The sequence below is a fragment of the Elgaria multicarinata genome, chromosome 2 (assembly GCF_023053635.1).
Source record: "Elgaria multicarinata webbii isolate HBS135686 ecotype San Diego chromosome 2, rElgMul1.1.pri, whole genome shotgun sequence".
NCBI lineage: Eukaryota > Metazoa > Chordata > Lepidosauria > Squamata > Anguidae > Elgaria > Elgaria multicarinata.
In genome coordinates, this window is record NC_086172.1 from 52,461,836 (window position 1) to 52,489,572 (window position 27,737).

The 27,737-nt window shown below is 38.7% G+C and overlaps 2 protein-coding genes across 9 annotated transcripts in view; one reads left to right on the forward strand and one right to left on the reverse strand.

Annotated features, from left to right (window-relative positions):
- Positions 1–19,943, forward strand: part of PRPF40A (pre-mRNA processing factor 40 homolog A) — a 39,586-nt gene extending 19,643 nt beyond the window's left edge. Inside the window, exons 10-26 of the mRNA XM_063116536.1 lie at positions 402–701; positions 2,603–2,711; positions 3,746–3,810; positions 4,094–4,258; positions 5,407–5,515; positions 6,110–6,260; positions 7,505–7,638; positions 8,391–8,505; positions 8,640–8,731; positions 8,903–9,019; positions 9,477–9,614; positions 11,608–11,703; positions 12,208–12,294; positions 12,387–12,483; positions 12,579–12,640; positions 15,169–15,297; positions 17,452–19,943. Of these exons, the coding sequence (XP_062972606.1) occupies positions 402–701; positions 2,603–2,711; positions 3,746–3,810; positions 4,094–4,258; positions 5,407–5,515; positions 6,110–6,260; positions 7,505–7,638; positions 8,391–8,505; positions 8,640–8,731; positions 8,903–9,019; positions 9,477–9,614; positions 11,608–11,703; positions 12,208–12,294; positions 12,387–12,483; positions 12,579–12,640; positions 15,169–15,297; positions 17,452–17,544 (2,059 nt within the window). The 3' untranslated portion in view covers positions 17,545–19,943. The remainder of the gene's footprint in view (positions 1–401; positions 702–2,602; positions 2,712–3,745; positions 3,811–4,093; positions 4,259–5,406; positions 5,516–6,109; positions 6,261–7,504; positions 7,639–8,390; positions 8,506–8,639; positions 8,732–8,902; positions 9,020–9,476; positions 9,615–11,607; positions 11,704–12,207; positions 12,295–12,386; positions 12,484–12,578; positions 12,641–15,168; positions 15,298–17,451) is intronic.
- Positions 19,944–20,997: 1,054 nt separating this feature from the next.
- The window catches only part of FMNL2 (formin like 2), a 212,310-nt gene continuing 205,570 nt past the window's right edge, over positions 20,998–27,737 (reverse strand). For 2 of the 8 annotated variants that reach the window (XM_063116551.1, XM_063116546.1), the window contains 2 exons: positions 25,787–25,833; positions 23,310–23,433 (listed from right to left, as the gene is read on the reverse strand). In XM_063116551.1, the coding sequence (XP_062972621.1) occupies positions 23,395–23,433; positions 25,787–25,833 (86 nt within the window). In that variant the 3' untranslated portion in view covers positions 23,310–23,394. Of the gene's footprint in view, positions 23,434–25,739; positions 25,834–26,890; positions 27,495–27,737 lie in introns of those variants that run through there. The other 6 variants (XM_063116549.1, XM_063116544.1, XM_063116548.1 and 3 more) reach the window with 3 other exon arrangements.

Below are 27,737 nucleotides of genomic sequence, written 5' to 3' on the forward strand. Positions count from 1 at the left end.
CGTGTTAAAAATTCTATTGAACAGTCTCTCCTAGCACACCCACACCCAATTTGGGGTATAGATTTCTAAAACATGTGGTCCATCCCAGCTGGCATTTGTCTGGGAAAATAATGTGGGAAAAGACAAGCTTCTTCTTGGAGGTTTCCCTTGTGTCCTGGACTTTATTAGGTCTTTTAGAGAATTTTCTGGCAGTTGGAGCAGTCAAGGGCTGTGGCCTGCAAATTCTGAAAAGGATGGCAGGGACTGGCTTGATCCATGGCATGCAGACTGCAGGCTTTGCAAATTCCAGACATAAGTTGAATTTTTTCCCTGGAAAAGTCAATCTCATGTACACTGTGATAAATATGTTCCTGCAATTGTCAGGATTATTAATACAATACTGATATTGTCTGTTTATATAGTGGTAAACCAGAGGAATCTGTTCCAACATCATCTGCCGGAGCTGTTGCCCCAGGAGTCACAAATGCTGCCGCCACTGTTCCTGAAACTCCTGTGGCTATACCTTCAGCCCCCGCCACTCCTGCTGTTGCATCAGCTCCTGAAGCTGAGCCTCCTGCTGTTGCTACTGTTGTAGAAAATGAAAATAGAGTTGCTGCTTCTACCGACGAGCAGATACAGCCGCCTGCTCCTGTTGTACAGGAACAGACGGCAGAAGTTGTCACGAACTCTGTAGAAGAAGCTCCTAAACCAGAATCCTCAGAGTAAGTAATAACTTGGCTAGTTTTTATGCTCTAATCTGCTGTTTTGTTTCTAGAGCATCCTTCACAGTTTGAAAAATAAAATTGGATGTGGCCAAAAGGCAGAAGGCATCTGAAAATAGCTCCTTCTTTTATCATACACCTTTTTGTTACTGTGTACCAAGCGATAGCCACAGTGGAGGCTCGGTTAAACGGACAGTGGGGAATAGCTTGTCCCCTTGCCTCCTTCTCATCCCCCACAGCGAAAATAAGTGGGAATGATTGGATACAAAGTGGCTGTCTGTCACCCTCTCCACTGGAGATCCTCCCTAACAAAACTGCAACTGTTTATCCTTTAGATCTGCTGCCTCTACCCCTTAGTAGTACGTAGAATGCTTCCTCTTACATTGCAATCTCTAGCATTCATTATGTGAGTAGAATGTATGCTGTGGCAAGTGGGTCATCGTTCTACTCTCATAGTAATCTCAGGACCAGTTTTAATTTACAGAGATAATTTATGTAATGAGAACATAATTTGGAATGGAAATGTGCATCAGTAATAAGCTGAAAAAGAGTGTGTATGTGTACATACCATGTATATGATAAATCAGTTAAAAATGAAATGGGTCATATGTTGCAGCTGAAGATGGGTGTGGCACTGTGAAGTCTGAATAACAGTGTCCTCGCCTACTCAGTGTTTTAAATGTTTTTAATTGAACAATAGAACATCTTCCCCCATGGCGTATCAGAAAAAGCATTTTCAGCTATGGTTTAAACGTCTTTTGTCATTCAGCCATGGAAGCTTCTGTTTGAGAAGCACAAGTCCAAAGCACCCTTGGGTTGACAGCCCTACTTGAGCACTTCACTGAATCCTGACCCCAAGTTTTTGTGTAAATGTGTGGGATCAAAACTTCTTGCTTTATTTGCCTTCATTAGCAGTCCCAAATTGACAGTACAAATCAACTGAGCCTCTTCTTATTGCTTGCAGCCTCACTGTGTACATTCCACCCTCATCAAATGGGTGAGAAACAGGCATGAGTTGTAGTACACTTAGCCCAGAAACTGGGCTTTGAAAAGAATGGGTAGCAAGTCAAGGGTAGTTCATGGATAACTTTGTCATATTTGCTTCATATCAATTATTAGGATGCATTGAATTTAGCGTTTAGTTGATCTAATGTGTTAGTTTTCAGTTAGCTTTTTAAAATTACTAATCTGATATAATGATGACTAATATCAGATGTGAAATTACTTCTTTTCAATAGCTATATAAATATAACCATATATTCTTATTTCTGAAGGAATCAATGATGTAATTCATCAGTTTTATTGATGAAAAGTGTTTCTTTAAACATAAACTCCATATGATCCACAAACTAGCAGTGCAGGCCACAAACGCTGAGATGCAGTATGGCCTGACAGTAGTGCATTAAGTCCAGACTAATGGAACTGGTGGTAGCAGCTCACAGTCAAAAAGATAAGGGTGAAATCCATTAATGCCCATCCACCAACAGAATGGACACCTTCGGTGGACATATCTCTCCTACCAGGCTGCAGTTCTTCTCTGGATGGTTGGGGTTCCTCTGGAGCAGATTTGGAGGGCAAAGGTGCAGGATTTAGGAGCAAAAGTAAAAGTCCTGTTACACAAGAGAAACTTGTATGGTTAGAGGGTCTTGATAATGCAAGAGAAGGGGCTTGCAGTAGCTGGATTGGGCCTATTCTGACCACTCCCAGCAGCCTCTGAGTGGTGTGCAGTTGCTGGGTCATGCTGTAGTTATGCAGTAGCCTTGGTAGGATTCGGCTGCCTCTGCTGTCACTTCTGGGCAAGGCATAGGACCTGTTGTTTTAGTTCCCATCTTTATTTGTTTTGTTTTATTAGTACTGCTTTTTGTTAAAGTGATTAACATGTTCTCTTTTTCAATCCTTAGTGTTGCCCCCAAAAAAGAAGAGGAGGATGCCCAGCCAGTTAAAAAAACCTATACCTGGAATACGAAAGAAGAAGCTAAGCAGGCGTTTAAAGAACTATTGAAAGAAAAGGTTTTTTTAATTGAGTCAACTACTCTTTAAAATGTCAAGATTTACAAATGTTACTTGATTTGGGAGAGTTGCTGATTATTTTGTGAGGACCTTTGAGGAATAACATTCATGCTGAAATAAACATGGAAAAAATGTTCTAGACAAAATGAACTTGGCATAAAGCTGTCATGTCCAGTTTTGTCTATAAATATACTCATGTCATTGAGGGGAGAATACCTAGGAGGAATACAATTTTTTTGATACTGCCTTATTAAGTTGTCTTAAAGTACAAATCCTGTCACTGAAACATCATTGTGGGCTCCAAGGGAAGATCCCCTATGTTTTTCTGATATTGGTACCCTTTTTAAAAAAAAAGAAGAAGAAGATAGGAAACAGGAGAAATGAAGCATTATTGGATTTAACCTACTTATATTTCTAGAAATGGTATGAAGCTGGAAGCTAGAAAAAAATGGTAGAGAGTGTCCTGTACATAACATTTGTCACTTGCTAGTATTATAGAGGTTTTTATAGGAAGAAATAGGAATGATTGACTGTTATTGGTGCAGATATTCTTTTTATTTCTTAATTAAAACATATAACAATATAGAAGATATTATAATATTGAAAAGTATTTATACACTGCTGCAACAAAATATTCTTTAAATGACCGTAAATTTGATAATGGTGCCCCACTATACAAGTTGAAGAAATCAATTGTTTTAGCCAGCATTCCTAAGATTGCTGTTACAGAAATTACTTAGTATTTATTTGGGGTATTTTAATCCTGCTCCTGAACCAAAAAGGTTCCCAAAGTGGCTTACAAATAATCCGTAAAAGAAGACAGACCTTACCATAGGTTTACAACACACAAGGAAGAAGGAATAGGGATGGTTTAAAAAAGCAGGTCTGGTGCAATGGGCCTGAACTGTCAACTCACGTGACATAACCTTCTGGAATTGCTGCTGGTTGTGACAGTTGCAGGAGGAGGAGCCTTCATGGGGGTGGTTTTCCTGATTTACTTTTCAAGTTACATGATTTACTTCGTATCTTCACAGCGTGTACCATCCAATGCATCTTGGGAGCAAGCTATGAAAATGATCATTAACGATCCAAGATACAGGTATAACCTGTTCTTATTTCTTTTTAATCTACATCGTTTTAAATGATTGTTTGCACAAACTAATGTTATGACATCTGCAGTCAGCTCATAATTGTAAATTACCTTTTTCCTGAACAGTTCCCCTCCACCCACCCACCCACCCAAGCGTGGTTTTTGAGGGGAAATGTGCTAAACAGTTGAAATTGTTGCCCTGCATGCAGGTTTAAAATGAATCTCTGTAAAATACTAATTGTAGGTGATGTTGCATGTATAATTGTACTCGACTTTCCCTTTCAATTTGCAGTGCTTTGGCAAAACTAAGTGAGAAAAAGCAGGCATTTAATGCTTATAAAGTCCAGACAGAAAAAGAAGAAAAAGAAGAAGCAAGATTAAAATATAAAGAAGCAAAAGAGTCTTTTCAGCGTTTCCTTGAAAACCATGACAAGATGACATCCACAACCAGATACAAGTAATATGAACCTAATGTACCATACTAGTCGGAATATTAGGTTTAAGACTCAAAATTATTGAGCTTGATTAGAGAGAAATGTGAATGTCAGTGGACACTTAAATCCTATTTTCCATTTAGAGTGGTTTTAAATTCTGTGTTAACGTAAGGGGAATAGGAATTTACACGAGTCACTGTTCTCTGTACTCATTCATTTAAATGTGAACTTATGTTCTTCTCCATCTGATGATGTAGTGGAAGTTTGGGTAGAAATTCAGGTCATTTTATTATTTAATAGATTTATGTACCGCTTACCATATTTAAAAATATCTCTAAGTGGTCTAGAAAATTTATGTATGTTAAAATACATTCTGGATACATAATAATGGCTAAATATTTGGTATACAATATTGCTAAAAACATTAAAACCAATACAGCATCATAATTAACAAACTGGGCAGCACACTCAAATCAGGGAAGGCTTGGGTAATTACAAAGAATAGTAAGTATGAGCCATTTTCTCTTCCTGTTCTCTCTACATTTAAGTAATGCCTGAAGCCAAGTGCTGGATCTAGCACCTCTGTATATGTTTTTGACATAGTTTGAACTGTCTACTGACTCTTCATGCAATTTGGTTTCATGATTTAGGACTTTCCCAATGGCTTATGTCTTTGTACAAAAAATGCAATATATACTCAAGAAGCAGCCTACTGGGGTTTGGGAGATTATGCCACTGGGACTGCTTTCCTGTTGGCAAGTACGTGTTTTAGTGTTAGGGTGGAGGGTTATCTTGGGACAAAGGTGGAAGAGAGGGAAGGATGTTGGGTATGTTTTAAAACAAATGAAAATCTTTTTAAAAAATAACAAAAAAATGGAAGGAGCCAGAATTCAGCATATAGAACTCTCTTGCTGGTTTTAAAATCTGCATTGATGGCATATTAGTTCCTTATTTTTATAATGGGAAGCAAGGATAATTTTGCAACACTAAACATGAGATGTGTAGAATTGGATAGTCAGAATGTATTCTGCATTTTTATTAGCTTAGTTATCACAAATTTGACAAGGACTGGGATTTTGCTAACCAATGAAAAATGCTGGGCAAAGTGAAGATAATTATAATATATCTTTTTCTGTAGTTACATTCTTTTTCTTCATATTTCTATAAACAGAAAAGCTGAACAAATGTTTGGAGAGATGGAGGTCTGGAATGCAATATCGGAGCGTGATCGTCTTGAAATCTATGAAGATGTCCTATTCTTTCTATCAAAAAAAGAAAAAGTAATTATTTTTTCCTTCCAGTGTTGGAAGTTCCCACTCACTCCATTCTGCTCACTTCTGCCCCTATCCATAGATAAACTTAACTTAATGTACATTTTTCATATAAATATATTTTATATGATATGGTAACAGGAAGAAAATTTCTACAATTCCTATTCCTTAAAAAACTTCCTTAGATTAGTTTTAACTATGGGTTTCCTCTCAAGATTTCTATGAATAACAACCTCATATTTAACATAATGTTACTTAATTGAGATTTTGCTTTTAGTTAAGAAAAAAACTTCATATGGGAGGCCCAAGTGTAATACTTTTTGGAAAATAATCTTCCAATCTGGACAGAATCCTGCTAGTCTAACCAAGGAATGATTCTCATTTGAGCTGTTTTAAACATAAGCAATGAGGAATTGTATAGTGTCTTTCTTGTGAGAGATTACCATTCTTGTGAGAGATTACCATTCATGCGATTAAAAGCATACAGATCGGTGGAACTGTTTCAAAATGTTGACCCACTGTCTTAATTATGAATTGGTATAGTGTTTGATATTAAGGATTTAAGAACAATAAATACCATTAGATTTCATGTGGCTTTTTCAGGAACAAGCCAAGCAGTTGCGGAAGAGGAACTGGGAAGCATTGAAAAATATCCTGGACAATATGGCTAATGTTACGTACTGTACTACCTGGTCAGAGGCTCAGCAATATCTGATGGACAATCCTACATTTGCAGAAGATGAGGAACTTCAGAGTAAGGAAAAACATCTGAGTTTTTGTAGGAATTTGGGCATATTAGTTGCTATAGCAACAGCAACTAAGGCTGCAGCTCTGTGCATGTGCTGGCTAGGGAATGCTGGGAGTTGTAGGACATTTTTCTGCCTAAACATGCATAGGATTGCGTCCTAAATCATTAAAGTTGTTGAGTTTTGTCTGATCCTGGAATGCTTCTTATTTGAGCTGTCTTAAATGTAAGCATAGAGTTTTAATAGTGAAATTGCATCTTTTAACTGTACCATGAATGAAATATTTAGCATAGAGTGGGCTGTTCAAACTGAAATACCATACTGATCTGGTTAGTGCACATGGGGGAGAGAGTGGGCATGCTCCAAGTTCTCATGTCACACTCAAAAACCTATGACCTGGCCAATCATACGTTGTTGAATAAAACTGGAAGTGAGGAGTGTGCAGGAGGGTAGTGTGCATGCTCACTCCTTTTTGAGCATATGCAAACTTGGGCCCTTGTTTGCATTTTGTTGCAATTTACAAGCATGGTCAAGAATGCTTCCTTAACAGTAATATCAGTGCATCTATTCATATGATGACAACTGTGTAAACTTTTTCAGCGGCTGTCACACAATTTTAAAACTTTTTTACCCCAGAGACTTTGTAAAGCACTTCAATGCATTATTGTTCAAAATTGCTTTAAGACCTCCTGGTTTGTATTAGGGTTTAGTTATTGAGATATGGTTGATATTGGACTTTCCCTTAATGTGGCTGCTTTGGGAACAGACTAGTTCAGGTGGAATAGAAACCATTTCCCACAATGCAGTGGTAAACTTCCAGCTGTTCCCCCCTCCCCTTTTGAGCTCATGAGGTGGAGATTGAAAGCTTCCACGTCTGATATTTCCCCATGGTAGGATATCACAGAACTGTGGTTAGTGAAAACAAGCTAAAATAGTAACTGTGGTTCAGATTCTTGCTTGTTGTCAACCCATAGCTAAACAAAGCAGAGTTTATTTGAGAGTGGATGTTACAGGAAATTGTAGATAATTTAAAATTATAAAAGCTTCTCACAGGCACAGAAAGGAGAGGGCATGTGTCTGAGGATTGCAGGTTGCTCGTGTAGTGGGAAACTATGGCTTCCTATTACCTATAAACTTGACTATAAAGTTTACATGAGTTACAAAACAAAAGCTTTCCGAAGTATGGACTTGCATTTAATTGGCCTGATATTAGACTTAATTTTCTTAAAAACGTATTTTCTATTTTTTCTAGATATGGATAAGGAGGATGCATTGATTTGTTTTGAAGAACACATAAGGGCTTTGGAAAAGGAGGAAGAGGAAGAGAAACAGAAGGGTTTACTCAGGGAAAGACGACGGCAACGTAAAAACAGAGAATCTTTCCAGGTTAGTGACAAAATGTTGATATGAACTGAACAGCTTTTAGCTTTTTTAGGTATTGGTTATGTTACCAAGCATCTTGGCATTCTTCAGTGTGCTTATAATTAATGGAGAGAAGTGTTAGCAATTTCAACACTGAAAGATGTTGGAAATCCTCATTTGCTTTTATTTTGATGTGAGTGTACGTTGAGGTTTTCTTGTTGTTTTAAAATGGTGCTTTGTTCTTCCATAGCTAATTTTCGGGCAGCAGCATACCAAAAGTGGGCAGGATCAAAAATGGGATGGATGGGAATGCGTCACACCAGCCCTCTTATATATACACGCACACGCACCCTGTTTCTCTCTCTCTCTCTCTCTCTCTCTCTCTCTCACTCTCTCTCTCTCTCTCTCTCTCTCACACACACACACACACACGTGCCCACATACCACAGCAGCTAGGCTTGAAAAAAGCTTCCCATTAGAGTCACATGAGGAGGGATTTTCAAGGACGGTGTTGCAGCATGAGAAGAGTGTTAATCCTTCCCTCCCCAGCTGTACTCACCCCTGCTGTACTTAAAATACAAGTCCCCCATTGGCTGCAGTGAGAGGTTTTTCTAATTAATCCTTATAGAGAGTGGGGGGTTGTGGTGATGGGGATTGCAGTGTGCCTGAAGGGGAGGGTTCACTTTTCCCTCCCTGGTTATAACCCACCCACCCCTAAGTTTGCCCCTGCATAGAAAATCTTGAATTTTCCCAATCTTCTATTGGCTTATTTGCAGATATTTCTGGATGAATTGCATGAACATGGCCAGCTGCATTCAATGTCATCATGGATGGAGTTATATCCAACTATAAGTTCTGATATTAGGTTTACTAACATGCTTGGTCAGCCTGGTAAGTATAATCTCTGTTGCTTTAAAATAATTAAAGATAATATGCGTACATTTCTGTTAGCTGTGTTTGGAGTACTAAGAAGTGCAGCTCTTTGGTTAAAGGAAGTACTTGATTAATATAATTTCTTTCCTTAGGCTCAACAGCACTTGATCTCTTCAAATTTTATGTTGAAGATCTAAAAGCACGCTACCATGATGAAAAAAAGATAATAAAAGACATCTTAAAGGTGAGGTAAAATATATTCTTAGTCATTAGGAGAAAACCAGTATTTCTAATTTTAAAACGATTAAATTCATTTTGACACTTGGAGCTATGATTTCAGAAAGTAGTGTTGTAAGATGAGTTTGTACTATGGGTTTAAATGCCTCCTGGTGTAATTAACATTGTTGTTTTATAGGATAAAGGATTTGTAGTTGAAGTGAATACTACTTTTGAAGACTTCGTCACAGTCATCAGTTCAACTAAAAGAGCTACCACGTTAGATGCTGGAAATATCAAACTGGCTTTCAATAGTGTAAGGCGTATTTTAATTTATTTTAAATCCATAAATGTTAAGAACACTAAAAATACAATTAAAAGTTTCCAGTTCTTAAGGGTGCAAATCTGTTAATAAAAACGAAAAACAATATTGTTAAATACTTAGAGCATAAATTGAAGGTCAGTGAAAAAGAGTGGACTCAATGTGGCTGTTTAAACGTAATGCCAGATCTTGGCTTGGCGTTACAAGACTTCGGAGCCTCAGACTTATGTGCTGCCACCTCCGATCACATGGAGGTCTGAGCTGAGGTTCATTTTGTAATGTTTTGGAAGTACATTTCAACAGCCTCAATATGATATCTATAAAACAAAGAATGATAAGAAAAGTGCTGTGTTGTAAAATGGAATAGTATTGTGTGGTTTTTGTTTGTTTGTTTTGGGTTATTTTGCTTTGCAACATTCATTGAATAGTCATATGGATTTCTTCCACGTAGCTGTTGGAAAAGGCTGAAGCCCGTGAACGTGAGAGAGAAAAGGAAGAAGCTCGCAAAATGAAACGGAAAGAGTCTGCTTTTAAGAGCATGTTAAAACAAGCAACACCTCCAATTGAAATGGATGCAGTGTGGGAAGATGTAAGTGTATTCCATAGCAGCTTGAAAATATATTTCTTGTTACGCAAAGTGTTTTCACCCCTTGCTAAAATAAGTGTCTAGTCTCTTAACTAATTTAACTATTAAACACTTATAGAAATATGGGTTGAAACCAGACTGAGTTGTACTTCAAGTACCCGTTGAAATCAATTGGACTGAAATTAGTCATGACTAACCAGTCCCATTCATCTGAATGGGTCTTCTCTATGTATGTCTAAGTCTGGATCCAACCCAAAATTGTTGTGAACCGCCCAGAGAGCTTCGGCTGTGGGGCGGTATATAAATGTAATAAATAAATAAATAAAATAAAGCCTCCAAGACACATGAAGTAGCCAGCAGACTGATCCAGTTAATTTTTTTTGCCCAAATAAGATGCTTTTAAAAAGCAAAAACAGAGGCTAAAAGGTTGTTATTTTACAGGAAAGACTTATACTCTTAAAGGCAATCTAAAATTTATTTATTTATTTATTACATTTTTATACCGCCCAATAGCCGAAGCTCTCTTTTTTAAATAAAAAATGGAATGAACTGCTGGCGAGGAAAATAATTTAATACCTTAAATCAATTTAATTCAGAGAAATAGCCACGAAGGTGACAAGACTTCCCAGTAGATTTCTACAAAGCCTTATCAAGCATTAGTTTGCATAAGAGCAAAGCACCAGTTGCTGGGGAACGTGGGTGGGAGGGTGCTGTTGCACCATGTCCTGCCTTGCTGGTCCCTGGCCGATGGCTGGTCAGCCCCTGTGTGAACAGTGCTGGACTAGGTGGACCCTTGGTCTGATCCAGCATCAGGGCACTTCTTACGTTCTTATGACAGGTTCATCTCATTTCTGAAATGCACATTTTGAATGTTTTCATGTATTAAATTACGGCATCAGATAATTTATACGTATGGGTTTTTTATGGATGTACATCGGATTCAATCTGAATCAGGCCCCTTCAGACTGAAGGTTGTTCCTGAGAAGAAGTGGGCTTCTCTTGTTCCTGAGAAGACGTGATCCAGAAGTGAGGCCGGGCCCTGCATGAGTCTTGGTTTGCAATTCAAATTTAGGAAGACAAAAATAGTGTCTTTTGCTTGTTTTCTCTAAATACTGATGGAGGGAGGTGTGAGGCAGGGAATGGGGATGCGTAACTAGACAGATCCATCTTCTAATCATAGGTTATGTTTTGCCTAGAGCTCTCCCATCACTGTGCTTTGGGGGAGGACAAGGATGGGACCATGGGATGGCCATTCTTTCAACATCACCAGCCTTAAGCTGGTATTTATTTATTTATTGTAATGCACTAGCCCATGTGCCTATAGTTCTGAAACTATAGGCATATGGTATGTTTCCTGAAGACACCACTGTGATGTGTGCTATTTTCATACAAAGTGTCAAAACCACTGGTTTGGTGGGGGGAGAGAAGTGGAAGTGAATCACACACCCCTCCCCAAAACTGGGGACTCTCCTTCCAGATAAATTGCTACATCTATCCTTCTCAAGCTTTGTAGTTTTCTTACTATGCTGTTACTTTCAAGAAGAATGGTCCACAAGAAAAATAGGGGGATAAGTGCATCCTCTTTTGTATACCCCCAAAATATAAAGGCTGCTCTAGCAAACATATCCCCGAACGTATTCATCAGAAACTTGGCAGGCTCAATCCCCCTCAGCAGGGAGAACTTAAAAATGCTGCCAACTTCATCCAATTTTGCCAAGAAAATAAAAACATTATTGTCAGTTCCCTTAAATATATATATCAAAATATAAAGGTGTGTAACACTAATACCACTGTATAACTGTTCTCTGACAACTGGCAGGTCTGATCCCCTTTTAATGGGCTTCAGTGCCTCCAAAACACCACCCAGTTCTGACAATGGAAAAAGTTATAGCCGTTTCTTGGATTTTCAGATCTCGATTCTAGTGGCTTCTGATTTGATTTGAACAGCATTGAGTGGCTGGCTAAACCCTATGTGTAATTTCTTTCTTACTTATAGATTCGGGAAAGATTTGTGAAAGAACCAGCATTTGAAGATATCACTCTAGAATCGGAAAGAAAAAGAATATTTAAAGACTTCATTTATTTACTGGAGGTAATGTTATCTGACTTACTACTGTACCGTGATACAGTACATGCTACTGTACTATATACCCCCATTAGTTTGTAACAGGCAAACAGATGAGGGAAAGTATACACCACCAAAACCTCCTTGACCAGTGTACCAGGTGCATGATCCACCCAGTGTTTTGGCCGGAGTGGCTTTACCTGCTTCGTGCACTCTGCCAGGGAGGCTTTGATTGGGGGAAAACATGTGAACTAAAGCCAAGTTAGCTGCTATGGGAAAAGACATAGGGAGCCATCTTAGTCGGCTTTGCTGCACGTTCCCCAACTGGTCACCAAATGACACACTTACTCTGGTGTCATCTTACCACCACCCCCAAAAATATTTCCCCACTCCTGTTGTACAGGATGTCCTTCAGAATAAAATATTTCACAGGGATGCTATAAATATGTAGCAAAAAATTATCTCTTGAGAGTCTTATTAATGTGTGGTTACTATTTCAAAGGCGTAATTTTGATTCGTTTAATGTTACAGCATGAGTGTCAGCATCACCATTCAAAGAATAAGAAGCATTCTAAAAAATCAAAAAAGCATCACAGAAAGAGATCTCGCTCCCGTTCGGTAAGTCCTTTAATAATAGAACGTTCCATTGAATGCATTCTTTCCACCAAACAGCCTTTAAAATTAGACACAAAATGCTCTTGTGTTTAAAGGGTTCGGAATCTGAGGATGATGACAGCCATTCCAAAAAAAAGAGGCAACGCTCAGACTCACGATCAGTTTCTGAACGCTCTTCCAGTGCAGAATCTGGTAAGATTTTTTTATCTTGTGAAAAGAAATAAAGATGTGCTGGTAATGAATTTCACTAGTCCTAATTTCTGTTTCATTTTGTACTGAATTACTAGAGAGGAGCTATAAGAAGTCAAAGAAACACAAAAAAAAGAGCAAAAAGAGGAGACACAAGTCTGTGAGTATCTTGAGTTTTGTCAATATGGCAGTGAGTTCATTTATGTTTTACGATAATTATAAATCACTTACATAGAAATAATCCTAAGTGATATACAAACGATACAGTAAAAACTTTTTTAAATTATATAAAACTTAAAAGACACAATAGCATGACAACAAGGAAGACAACATCACTATTCTAGGAAGGCTTGCTACAACAAATAAGTTTTAGTAGGCTCCAAAAATGTAGAAGGGTTGGTTCCTCTCTAATTTGTATTGGTAGGGAGTTCCAAAAACTGGGCAGTGTTTCTAATGGCCCTATTCCGAGCCATCGTGGACCGGACCTCTGATACCTTAGGCACCATCAGGAGGGTGTGTCCTGATGAGTGTAGCAACTGAACTGGCAGATGGGTTAGGCAATCTCTTAAGTATCTGGCTCTGTAAAACCAAGAACTAAGTAAGGAATACTTTTGGCATTTTTAAAAAGGAATTAGTGTGTTTGTTAGAACAAATCAAATTCTAAATTTTGTTCATTTACAAAATAACATAGTTACAATTAAATCTTGTAATAGACATGCGAAGTCTACACTTACAATCTCAAAAACAAATTATTAATGGCTATGTTGCACCCACACACTAAATTGGTTTCCAAACATGGGTATTGTGGCGTCACCCTCACTTCTGTGACATCTACTTAAACTTCTCCTTCGCTGCCACCACCCTATTCTTTATACTCTAACGCATATGACTGGTTGATATAACAAAAAAAGAATGTACTTTATTCATAAAGTAAAAGAGTTTAAAAGACACTTTTAAGTTTGTTTTAATTTGTACACACAAATCTACCTCCCAGGGAATACTAACCACCTTCAAATCCTATAACCCCACTTTCCTAACCCTATCCTGATGCAAGCCTCTACTAAACCCAATTCACTCTTAACCTCCCTAACTCTCTGTCACTTCACTCCCCCTTATTCCCTTTCTTCTCTCTCCATTTCAAATCAACCAACCAGGTGACACCATTCACACTGCTCACCATTCTAACTCCCCCCTCCTACTTACTTACCATTTCCTGAAAAAGAAAAGAATTGGCCATAGCAAATCCAAACCTGAACCAATACCATAAAATACTATTTTGTCACAGGCATTCATTTCAGTTTTTCATCTCATGAAAACGGTTCTATCCAGCCTGTCGACCAGCTCCTGTTTCTTGAAACCTCTGGGCTTTTGGTTTCTGTTACTCTGACTGAAGTCACATGTGCAAAGACAGGCTGGATGGGATTGTTATTCTGTGCTTTTATATGGGGATGGAGCTGGGCCAAGCAAGTATCAGCTCATCCAGAAAGACAATATAGTAGTAACGTACAATTAAAAAAATGATGAAGCAGAAAAGAGCAGCACTGGAAAGGAAAAGCAGACAAAATTGCCCAGTATGCATCTTCCTGTATTCCCATACTTAGGCTGCAATCTTGTAACTGCTGAACTCAATAGAATTTATTTTTGAGTAGACATGTATAGATTGTGCTGTTATCCTCAAACTGTCATAAGAAAAATATATATATAAGAATATTTTAAAGACATCCCCTGAATAAGTAAAAAAGGAAAGCATCAAAAATATACAGTAAAGAAAGACATGCAAAACCTGTTTGAGAAAATGAAAGTAAAATTTTACTCTCTGTTTTGTTGTAAACTCATAACTTAGCTTGTTTTGAAAGAAAACAACAAATTTGACGTGCTTAGTCTTTATCCTATGGTTGCAGAGTCTTTTGAACTCATTGGCCTCATGCTTTCTAGCAGATTTCAGCAACCACAAAGGGGCTTGCTTTTTCAGTTAAAACTTAGATTCTATGAAATGTTATGGACGCATCTGCCTCTGCATTGATTCATTATGTTTGTTTAGATGTCATCTATCTCTGAATTTTTTCACAAGCTAACATGCAGGAAGAAAGCGAAGCTAGAAGGGTTAGCGGACGTCAGAATTGTGTAGTTTACTTCATTTTTCCTTTATATGTACAAAAAAACCCTAGAATCCTAGTGGTACACCAATTGGATTTAAAAGGGAAAAGGCTGGAATACATGCTTCGCATGGGATAAGTTGCAGGTTCAGTCCCCTGGGATCTCCTGTTAAAAGGATCTCAAGGTTGGGCAAGATACTGGAAAGTTATTCCAAGTTGGGGTAGACAGTACTTACCTAGATGGACTGACTCATACATGGCTGCTTCATATCTTTCCGAGTATGCACTTTGGCTCTAGAACAGCAGAAGGCATGCTAGTGCCTTCCAGATGTTTTGGAGTATAACTTCCCTAAATCCTTTCCATTTACCATGATGGCTGGGCCTGATGGGAGTTGTAGTCCAAAGCATCTGGTGTGCACCAGGTTATCCACCCCAACTTTAAAGTATACTTTTCTGAATCAGAGCAGGGTCCAGCATTCTTGGCAAGAATTCCAAGAACCAGCAGGAGGTAGATGGTCCACTGGAAATTAGCTATTGGTTCACAGTTTCGGTCTGCACCCGTGGTTTAGACTGTTTATTTGGCTTTACGCAGGATTCGCCAGAATCGGATGTGGATCGAGAAAGAGACAAGAAAGAAAGAGAGAATGAAAAGGAAAGAAGTAGACAAAGGTCTGAATCTAAGCATAAATCACCTCCTAAAAAGCGACCCGGCAAAGATTCCGTAAGTTATCTTGGTAGTTATAGCTTTGCTGATTCATATATGACGTAAGTACATATATGGATCTGTTTATTCTAGTCTGAAGTAAATGTTGCATATTTTAGCCCACATATGGGCAATCTCTGGGATGCATATGGCCTTTAGTGCACCCTGCTGTGGGTGCCCAAGCTCATTGCTTATTTTTCCCCCTACAAGTCCACCACTTAGTGGGCTGGTGGAAATAGGATTGTGATGGAGAGGGCAGTGCATTAGGAGGTCATCCCTGTGTGCATACCTCTCCCACAAAAATATGTACTCCCCCCAGCCAACCAAACAACTGATGGGCTGGCTGGTAAGCATTGTGAGGAAAGGGGCATTCTCAAATGGCTGCTCCCCAGCATTCTCTGGAGGCTTCAGAAAAAGTGGAGCTGACTGGGATGAGTTTGCATCTTTGTGTGCTGGTGTCCGCTACTGACTTGTGATCCATAACTACCTTGGGCAGAAACATCACAAACCCATTTTAACCCCATGCTTCTGTTGTGTTTCTATCCCCCCCCCCCAAATTAATAATCTCTAAATACATATTGAGGTGCATACACTTAAACTGCCAAGAACCAACAAGTCTCATAACTGAAATTAGTGGAAAGCTAAGTTGCAATTCATTTATTAATAGTAGTATTAAAAAAAAATTAATTAAATACCTCTTTAAAAAAAAACGTACATAAAAGTTACATTAGTCCAAGAGTGGATGAGGTCATATCATGTACAAATTTGCCAAAGATAAAATTCCTGTAGCATCTCTAGTAGATATTGCCATGTTGTCTTTTAAGTGTGATTTCTGTGCATAGAAATGGTAAACTTTATACTTTGTTTACTTTTGAGTGAGTGTATGAGGCTTTGATAGGGCAACAAAAGTTTAGAACAAGACCACATCCATCTCTTTTTCTCAGTCACCACTAAACATATCCTCTGCCTGAAATCATGACTACATGATACTCTTGCTTTCTTGAGAAGTAGTTTAGAAAATCGGGAGGAGGATATTTGCCATTTCCAAGTTGAGAGTTACATGCTTGTCTCCTGGTAATCAGTGGGAGCGGGGAAATAAGCCTAGGTAGCAGCACGGTGAAAACAGCACTCCCTTACACCTTTTTGTTTGGTGGGGGGGTCCTCTCTTTTCTTTTGAGGGGAGGGAAAGGTGAGGGTTGACCTTGACAATTCAAACCTATCAGAACAGTTGTAGTGGAGAGACCTTTAGAATTCTAAGTTTCTGAATCTGGCCATTCTCATCAGACCACATATGATTGCTTGAATTTTCCTCCTATGTTCTGTTCAAGATCTGATGTTAACACATGTCCCATTCTTGCTCTGATCTTACTCCCTTTTACCCTTAATTTTTATGTATTAAAATGTATTACTAATGATATGTTTTATATGCTATTGACCTTTTGCATGGAATAACTGTACCTTTCTTTTTCTGGTCTATTGACTGTAAATAAAGGATTGATTGAATTCTAAGCAATAGTCAGCTTCCCACATAAGCTGCTGATCTATGTAATCAGGTTCTTAAGTTAATAGCAGGGTGATGGAGTTGAAAAAACTTTATAGCCATGACTTAAAATCAGAGCAAGGGAGTAAAGTTACTGGTTGAGAAAGAAGTTTAAGTATGAAATTTTATTTTTAAAGAAAGACTATATATGTAATTTGACTTAGTTATGAAGTACTTGTGTTTCTCAAATAGCCACTCCAGTAAGAGATTTCAAAAGCAGTTTGTGTCATAGACTTGAGTGGAATGTTTCTCATTCAAATAAAAACAGTAATTTTAAATTTAAAAATCCATTGTGTGCAGTTAAAGTTGTAGTTTGGATTTGGTTAATGTTTGATCTTTAAACTTTATCTGTGTATCATGGTTGCCAAGTCTTAAATGGCAGGTGTGTTTTGCAAAAGGGAAAATGTCACCTTGGTTTGGGTTGGCAGTGACATAGGTTTATAAAACAAAAAATTACAGTTACTCTAATTTTTGTTGTTGGAGAGTTTCAGATTGCTTGAAGTGTGGAATCTATACTGCATAATGGCCAAATTGCAGTTCTAATAAGTACGTAATACGTAAAATACCTAGAACGACTGAATACTAAGTTATGTAGACGGGGTGTACCAACTACTTTTATTATCTTTTTGCAGGGTAATTGGGATACCTCTGGTAGTGAATTAAGTGAAGGTGAACTAGAAAAACAAAGGAGGACCCTGTTGGAACAACTGGATGAAGATCAATAAGAAATATTTATACCAAATATGTTTACATTGTGATTTAATAAAAAATATAGATGACTAATTTCAGGAAATGGATTCCGATGTTCTGAGTTCCATTGGCAAAACAATGGCTTTTCAGTTCTACTGTATAAGTAAATATCTCAAATATCATCATTGTGTGCCTGGCAGCAAATTGGCAGAGACAGTGAACATTCAGAATTCAAGCTGAAGTTCTGTTTTTGATAAGCTAGGCAGCCTGTATATACCCCATGCACCTTGACATTCTTCAGAGAGCACATTAGGATGAGAAGATCTTTATTTTTTTTGAGCCCTTTCAAAAGTGGCTTGGAAAAGTGCTTGAGCCTTTCAGGTCTCTCATGTCTATAAAACAGCTCTTGCTAGAAAGGCCTAAACTTGTTTTCCTTGTCAAATAAGGTCTAAGGGTGGGGGTGGGGAAGGAGGTGCACATGTTCTTTCAAAAGATGCTCTATAATTTTCTTGCAGCTCCACTTGGGTTTTTTACTTTTTTCTTCTTCTTTTTTGCAAAATGAGGGAAAGAGGAGAGAAGGAAATATTTTTTTGTTGATTAATGGTAGTCCAGAAACCTGTCTTGGGTTTTTGTGCATTACCTTGCTGGCCAAACTGATGTTGTTGATGGTTTCTATTGAATTTTGACTTTAGGTTGAAATATGTATCAAGTTTCACCCTGAAGTGACTTTTTAGTGTCAAGTTTTAAAACTGTGAAAAATAGATGATTGATGGAAATCCTAATAGGCCCTTAATTATAATGGCGCGAAGATATGTAATAACATAGCTACCATTTTTATTAGAGGAAAAAACTGGTATATGTAAAATAAATAAACAAAATTGGCAGAGGGCATTATTTCAACATTAATCCAATGTTACAGAAAATTGCAAAATCAGATAGTAAATTAATTGCAATATGTTGCCTTAAGGACTTTCCGAAGAATGTACCACCAAATTTTGAAAAAGCAGTTGCAATACCCTCTTGTCTAGAAAAATCAATGTTGACATAATACTTTTCATTTGAGACATGTTGACCTAATGTTACAAACCCGGTCTCCTTTTATTCTGTTCTTTTTCCTTTGTACTAAATAACTTCTGACCAGCCTTGATTTGATGAGTACTTTCTGCCCTATTCATTCAGGAGTATTGACTACTGTGGTACAGACTCTAAAATCTTTCTGATTTGAATATTTTTGTACATTTTTATCACTTATTAAACCTTGTCTTCTAGCGTGTACTAGTATTTTTTCTGTTTTTTAAAATACTTTGTACAGCTGACACATAGCTACATCTCCTCACATGCTTTCACTCATTACTTTGAAGGCTGCACATAGAAGCTCAGTTCTTTAGTGTAGTGCTTACTTTTTTCATGCCTGTTTATTCACAGCCACAAAAGAAAGGGGTTATGTTCAAGATCATTCACAGCACTGATGTGAAATACTTCTATCCAACAGTATACAATAGTTGTGTAAATTTGAAATCGGTCCTTTTGAGTAATTATGGGTCCACTTTTCAAATTAAGAAATAGGGGTTATAAGGTAGCAAGTATGTGGTCATCTTTCGTTCTTTCCTATTTCATTGGAACTTGTGTGTTAACAGTTTGCCCAAATTACAAGCCAAAGGCTGGTTTTACAGAAGAATGGCTTGGATCTAGAGTGTCCATGAGTAGAAGTGTGCTCATAGGAAACTTCTGGAGGACATGGTAGAGGCAATTTTTGCTGATTCCTCCTTACTGCAGCCCCCTCTAGAATAATGTAGGTGGTGGCATTGAGAAGAGGGAATTAGCAAGAATTGCCTTCTGCCCTTTTCCACTGGATTGCAGCCCTTTCTGCGAGTGAATGTAATAAATGTGCTATGCGCCGATCTTTTTAGTCTACCAAATGGAGTCATCCCTCCTTATGGTGCAAACTGTTCACTTCTCAGTGGAAAAGTATGAGATTTGTCCATTTATGACTTCAGGTAAAAGCACAGTAAAATGTCCAGGAGATTGTTCCAGAATTCTGCAGCAATAGTTCCAAATCTCGGAAAGTTGCAACAAAGTCCTGTTGCAGAGTTTCTGAGGGCTTCGAGTAGAGAACGTGAAATTTAACATATATTGAGAGACTTGTAAAAAAAGACTGTTTGGGTTCTTTTGAGAAACTAAGTGCTGTTAACTAGTCCAAATCCATACCTGTAGCAAAAGTCACTTACAGTACATAGATAGGACAGCATGTTTACAACTCAGTTATGTAGTGAAAGAGGTGGAAAAAGATCAGTGCTAAACCAGAATGGTTTTTTTTTAGAGTTCTAGCTATCCCATCCCCCTCTCCTATGCAGGAGTATTTATGTAAAATATTTTCTTATTGCCTTGCATAATTTACATGAAACATGTTTCTAAGTAAATATTACCTTTTAAAGCATTGTCTTTTATTTTTCCATTAAAAATAAAATGCTATAACATTAAATGTTCGTTCATATTTCTCCAGATGGTCATACCCCACAGGATACTTGCTACAGCCCAACGTTCAGTTTTGATAGCCACAGTCATTAATGAATTAAAAGCGCTTGTCATTTTCTAACATTTTCATAAAATGGCTTGTAATCCTACTCTATATTTCAGCAATGTAGTAGAAGAGTTTGGTAAATAAGCAAGGTGAAGCTGATTACAAGGGTCTTTCAAAGTTGTCATTGATGCTTGACAAGCCATACTCATGGGGATCAGGATTAATTTCTATTTGTACTTTGGAAATGAATGTGGAATAAAATGGGAAGAGCCCAATGTATACTTTCCCCCCACCTTCCTCTAGAAGAACAGAATAAAAACAATGGATCTGAACTTCTATGAGGGAAGGCTGTTTATGCAGCAGGGCTTTCCTGCCCCCTTCCACACCTCCCCCAAAAGCCTCGGTGGAGGAATAGAGAAACCTGAACAGCATGTACAGATGCAGTGAATGGGAGAATTGCTAAATACCAGGCAGAGGCGTCTTGTGTTGACAACTTTGGATCTAAGTATGTTCAGGCAAATTGGCATCCGGGCATACTTGAAATAATCAAGTATTACATGCAGGCCATGTAAATATTTAACAGGAGGTGGTTTTCTGCTATGCCCATCCTATCACCAGCTCCCATTTTTTGAGTATTAAAAGGGACCTCAATATCTTCTAAAATTACATGGAGAGAGTACCATAATTGGGGGAGGGGGCATAAAAAAGAAGCCATGTAGTTTCTACAGTTCAGCATACAGTTGAATAAAGAACCCAGTTGCCCCCAAGCTGTGTGCAAGGCTATTTCTATGTTGCATTAAAGGCCTATTGGTAGCTTAGCAAGGTGGGGGAAGATCTATGCATGTCACCTTTATGGCTCAAGTTTTTAGCAGGCCTGCTTCTCTGCACATAATTATGGCCTCCAATCAGGGCACCTGAGTAAAATCAACATCCAAGAAAGAGCTTTGGATCTTTTGTAGTAGTGTAAATAGTTTATTCAATCATATGTCATGAACAGATCAGAAAAGTAACATGAACTGCTTTTATAAAACACCTATAATATTGCTAAGAAGCAGATCTATTACTAGATAAAAAATATCTAAGAGAACATGTCACTATTGCATCCCATTTGTTTGTATTTAAACATTTTGGTCTATTTTGAATTCTCTTGCAGCTGTTTTAACTGTTCTTAAGTTACATTACCAAATTATACCCAAATCAAAATATTCATATTTTCATGAAGGAAAAAGGTGTAATGGCGGCATGTTCTCTTTAGCATGTCAAGTACACATTGCTGTAAATTGAGAGTGTGATTTGCAGTTGTTTAAAATAAACTTTCTGTAAATAGGTAAGCAAAATGTCAGTGTAATAACTTTTGAGCCCCAAACTGTCCATTTAGTTAAATATAAAAACAAAACAAAACTATAAGTTAAAATAACGTTCAGATTGTATAGCACAGGCTGATGCATTTTTAAACAATATTTACAATATTACCCCAAGGCTAGAGTGGGAATTAAAGAGAAGTGTAAAAACCATAAAAAAGCACCAATTTTGTAGCAAAATATCTGTACATTTAAAACCATTATATAACTACACATTATCAAAAGAATATGGGACCTTTACCAGTGGTTCACATAAGCACAACATAAAAAAGAATTAAGTGGTTAAATACTATACAATAAATTTTACAATTAACATTGTGATGTAGTGCTACCAGAAAAGGTGAGCTGTAAGCAAAATATCCCTTAACGTCCAGTTTTTGACTTTGTGGGGAAAAGAACAGGTGCCCTGCCTTGTAGCAATATATGGATCTGCAACAGCCAATGCTGCTGATTACAACCTCACTTTAAGATGTTTTAACTGGTTCAAAGCTTAAAATACAGCACCCTTCTCTAGAGGAGTATATCCACCAGCATAAATCAATTGTGTTTTCCAAAGGGGCAAGTTGTCTTTTCTTTTTCTTTTTTTGCACTGCATTACATTCAGTGGTTTGTGCATCCCCCTTTCACACCCCTATGTTGACTGAAAGTAACACAGTTACATTTAACATTTCTGACTTGCACTCTTGGTTCCTGCTTCCATCAGTGGATCTCCTCTGGACTGGGGCAAATAAGTTCTATTTCAGGCCTGAGAATGTGTGCAGTGAATTCCACTGTCAGCTGCCTTTCAGCAAAGACAGCTCCTGAATTATGATCCAACCTGAATTGTTGCAAAGGGCAAATAGCTGGTTACTGAGTTTCCATTCGAGGGGATCGTAACTTTCTTAGCAGGGCACCAGGCTTTCACTGTTCTGACAACTGAACAGTTGTGGTCCTCCGGAATTCTAATACTGTTCATTGAGAAGTTAATATCTTAGTGCTAATTAATAAATAACATCGTTACCCAAAAGCTGCCTCTACCCGAAGAACACAGTAATGGAGTTTCATACATCATTCCTCTGTGTTTGCAATGTGTTCAAACTCCAGCTATACCTTCTCGCTTCAGCTCCACTACCCACTGGTACATACTGGGTAGAGTCTGAAAACAGGCAAGTGTGCATTTAATATAAGCCTCACATTACCACATCCTATTTACAGCAGAAATCCCACTATCCAAGCCTTTATTATCCCAAATAGCTTTCACCCTTGTAAACTGTACTCACATCTACCTCAACTTTTGTTTTAGAAATGTTTTCCCCAGCCTTAAGACGAATGACATTTTCTTAAAGGGTACAATTTAATGGGTCCTCTGCCCCTGCCCCCATCTTTACATATGGTAGGGAGTCTTTATGTATGCATACATCCACATATGCATATATAACACTAATAAGTGCAGCTGAAGCTCAAAGCGATCTCCTAAAACTCCAGGAATGTACTGAAATCATGAAAAAAAAAATCCACAGCCGCTCACAGCTACATATTGCCTATTTACAACCGGTCATGAAAACAAGGATGCCCACTGCAGGCTATTTACTAAATTGCATGTAACAACAAAAAATACAATATGTATTTTACATTTTGGTTAAAAACATTGAACAAATTTATTGGTGTAAAAAGATACCCAATCAAATAAAGTCCTATTGCTTTGATTAATTTGAGCAGGTACTTGAAATTTAGGCACTTGGTAGCTACAGTTGCGTGGAGAGCCCCTCTCTTTTCTCTTTTTTTACTTTTTTTTTTTTTTTTTTGCATTCCTATGCATGAGCCCTTCAGAAGATGAGTTAATGTACTGCAATCAAGGCCGTAATTAAAATGGTAGCGCAAATGTAGTTCACATGGCAAGGAAGTGGTCAAGCACACTTTCTACTTTACACATGCAGGTGTCCCCAATCCAGCTCACATGGCTATTTCAGCACCGTTGAGAGCGCGCAAATTCTGATCATCAAAACGGCGCCTCACGCTTCTCCTCACCGCATCGGCTCGTCTGTAGGGCTGGTTTCTAAGATCTGTAGGGAGGAAACATAAGGTGTCAGAAGCAGGTTGGCCTGGGCCTTTGGATCTAGACAAGGAAAGAGTCCTGCTGGTAGCCGATCAAAGCAGCTTGAAGCAAAGGAGAGACATTTAAACTCAAAAGAGTTGCGCAAAGAGCATAGATTGGGCTATCACTAACTATTGGGCTACTGGCCTTCATTAACTATTAATAGTAAAAAAAAAGAACGTGTGGAATTTCTACCTACTTGTATTTCTTAAAGGGGGATTGCATTCTCCCTTAGTGGCAGCTCTAGGAATATGTTGCTTTATGTGAAAAAGCTTTGGGAGGAACTGCTCATTCAAAGCGTCCCCCATCTCAATGTCTCTCTGGACATCAAAAGCTTCCATTCAGTTTTTTGATAAACACTTTCTGTGATTCAGATGTGGGGTGCTTTCAACCCAAGCTTCTGCCACAAAACTTGGTGTCACCATGGATCTCGGATTCGGTTCCTGTTGCTTGCTTCTTATGGGGATGAAAAGAAAGCGAGGCATGTCGCTCCCCCACCCACATTGCAGGAGGGATGGCAGTAGGGTTAGATGCTAGTGTGGTCGGCTGACTTTCAGGGCTAATGTTTCCTAAGATCTGAGATTCACTCGTTTTCCCAACTGTGAAGGCAACTCCCTCAACCCACATTTTATCATATTCTGCTTAACGTAAGAGACGAATCTATTGTGTTTGCTAGTTGGAAGATCTCTCCGCCATACGAGTCATGAGCTACCCCAGTGACATTGTGTGGGTATTAAAATGACAGCTGCCAACAGCAGCTCTTGCTGGCTTCTATACCGGCTTTTTGGCTGCTGCCAGCATACACCTGCTGCTTCAATGTAAGGCAAGGGGAGGTGGTGGTATTTCTTGAAGACCCAAGGCACTGACAAATGCCCAACATTGCTGACTCTTAATGCCAGGGGCCAGTTGCCCTCCGTAATAACAGAACAAGAAAACATTTATTAGTGGGTAGGCCACTGTTTAACATTAGCACCTTAAGCATCAGTCCATACATTTATTTATGGCATTTGTATACCGCCGCATAGCCGAAGCTCTCTGGGCGGTTCACATTACTACCATTGGTTTAGTCTGGATAATTCTTGTAGAAGGTGAATCATGGGGGTTGGGCTAACTTTGACGTTTCTTCTCGAACCAGCATGGCTGTGGTATGATCAATATGAACAGTAACCATATCACCAATCTGCCCCCATTATCTGCTTATTTTGCTGCAATCGTGTAAAACATGGGAATGGTGGTGGCAAACCCACACAGCTGTCCTGACTTGCTTCATTTTCCACCAAGAAGGTTCTTTACAAGCTCCCCCTATACACACACATCATGAGCAAAATTTTGCTTGTGTGTGTGTGTGTGTGCCTAGTCTGTTTTTTTTTTTGTCACGTGTTTTGAGATCCACGCACACTTCTGTGCAGGAAGGATGAGAGGTGAGTGAATACAGGAAGGTGGCCTTTCAGAGAAAGACTGCCTCCCACATTTAGTTCATCTTGGTCTACTGCTGCTTGGCTGTCTTTCCTGTGCCCCAGTCCCTTAGTTCCCAGAGCCTTCACTGGTGGCTCTATGAAGCCAGCCTTCTCATTGCCAAGAAATACTTCAGGCCACATGAATCCAACACATCTATGTTTCTTTCTGTAGATGGTGTTTCATTAGCTGTAACTGAATCCATTGTCCTTGCAGGGTCTCAGTAGAGAGATTGCAAAAAATGGTTGTGCGCAAGTTTCTATGCTTGAGATGTTTCCCAGCATTTCCTCCTTTGAGCAGTAAATTTCCTACTGGCCTTGATCCTTTGCTATTAACAACCAGAGCAACCTGACATGTAGAAATGCAATAGGCAAAGATTTTCCTTTGTATTGTTTTGTCAGGAAAAGCTTCATTGCTAAATTTCTGCCTGTTCGGCTGCTGTTAAAGGCACTGGAGCAGTCTATAAAAAGGATGACAACTGTACTTTGTGCATCTCTCTCTCCCCTTTCTATCTGCAATGTAGTACACAGGCTTGCAGCCCATCAGTATACACAAGCCAGCAGCACAGACACAACATCCACCTTGTAGAAGACAACTCATACATCTGGCAAGGGACTAAGCATGTGATGTGGCATGGCTATTCAGCGCAGCCAAGAGCGGCAAATTAACCAGTCCCTCATGCTACATATAAAGAGAGGTCACAGAAGAAAGGCCTAAAAGAATCGGCATATCACTCCTTCAGATTATTTGCTTGCATTTTGAAGCAGTTTTGTGTGGCATACAGAGAGAGGAGGAAGCTAAGTAAAAAGTGATGCTTGCCAGCTCTGTGTATCCTCCACCACCGGTGTGCTAGAAGAAATCCTTACCCTCGAGTGAACATTTGGAAATTTAGTGATATTATTCTTCTTTAAGGCTAAACAGAAGGGGAAAAAAACACAGAATGATGGTTAAGTTAAAAATGGGATGGAACATGAAGAGCAACTCAACTCAGTGCCCAAAAAGCAAAACAAACAAATAATTTTAAAAATCCCACACGTGTTAGCAAGTAAAGCAAGAGCGGGTGAAAGCCAAGGCTTAGGGGTGTTAAAAAGAGAAAGGAGAGGAAGAAGGTGGCCACCCTAGCCTCTTACTCATAGAACTCCAAGCTGCTTTGAACATTGGCTCCAGGATGACTGTACAGCAATTTAACTTGAAAGAGCAAACAGGAGTTGAGCTAGTTATAGTCAGCATTCCTATTTAAAAGCTCCCATTAAACTATATTGCACCAGTAGGACATGAAATGCTGCCTTCTTTAAGATGCTTGGCTCTTGTATCAAAGACAACAGCATTAACAAGTACATGCAGGGTTAAGCACTTCTATTTTTAAGACCTGATATCATAAGATGCAAATGGATCCAGTTCCATGACAATAACCTTAGGACAGCTATTATTGATGGGAAATTTTGATAGATTGTTTCACTAGCCCTGATACCTTGCCTGGATATTTTCTTCATCTAAGCCATCAATCTTGATTCTTGACCCTAGGTGAGCTAGCACGAAAATGTTTTAATATTCATGTAGAACAACTTACTCCTTGGCTTAGAAAACAAGACCTGCTTCTAATACTATGGCCCGTCTGGGTCCTGTTTTTCTCAGTCTCTTTCCCATGATTGCAAAGGAGTGAACTGATTAAACACTTAATTATTATTTTACAAGTAGCTGTCATGTGGTTCTAAGGAGATTTCCAATTATGATGGCATGGAACTGAACCTAATATGACTATGGATCTGACAAGATGAAACTGGGGGTGGGATTTAGGGGCTCTTTCATTTATTCTGGTCTTACATGCAAACAAAACATGCAAGTGATGGTTAGAATGGCCAACATGAAGAAATGATCGTGCAGTTCACAAAGAAAACAGTGGCTGTCATTTGCATGCCACGAAGCAAAGCCCATGACAGTTCAGCTCAGTTCACTCACATACACACACACACACACACACTAGACTCACTTCCAGAGATAGGTTTAAATTAACCAGATTCATGCAACATGGATCAAGTCACTACAAAGAAGAAGGTAATATCCCAGAGGAGATGACATAGAAAAACCAAGTGAACAGTCTGTCACATTTAGCATTATGACTTGCAAAAAAAATCTCTTGCAAATTGTGTGGGCTGGCCTGAAGCACAGCTGCCATTGGTCTCAGTGACATTGCTGTGACTTCCAACACTGGCTGTTCTATGGCGTTTAGCGCATAGACCAAGGGTGCCTCTGAAACGTAAAAGGTGGAGCGCACGGTCACATGTCTGATGGAAGGAAGCAAAAGGTTACTGGTGGACAAGAACGTGCAATGAGATGGTGATGTAAAATACAACTCCAAGGGGATGCCAGACATCATGAATCCATTCAACAGCCACATTGCATTACACAAGTGGAGAAATGTCAAAAACCTACAGCAACCTTTTATTTTTTTTAAGAGCATCAGGTGTGAAAGAGGAATAGTTTAGTAATGGAATTCCTCTGTGAGAACAGGTTCGCAGAAAAACCGAGAGCCACGCTTGGCCGTTCGAGCGGTAAAGGGCACCGTCTTCAGCACTGCATGGAAAATAACAGCCAAACAAGACAGAATACGGTAAGAAGCAAAGATCTGTTGCATTAGTACATTGTTAGTGCTTTATTAAGGATGCCCTGAGATGGCTCATCAGACATTTAACCACAATAGGACGTGTTTGGCCTGGGCTACTGACTTTCGGCAATCACAGCCTTCATTGGTTTTGTTTGTTTTGCGCAATTGGCATATAAAAAAAGGACATGATGATTTGCATAGTTCAACTCAGC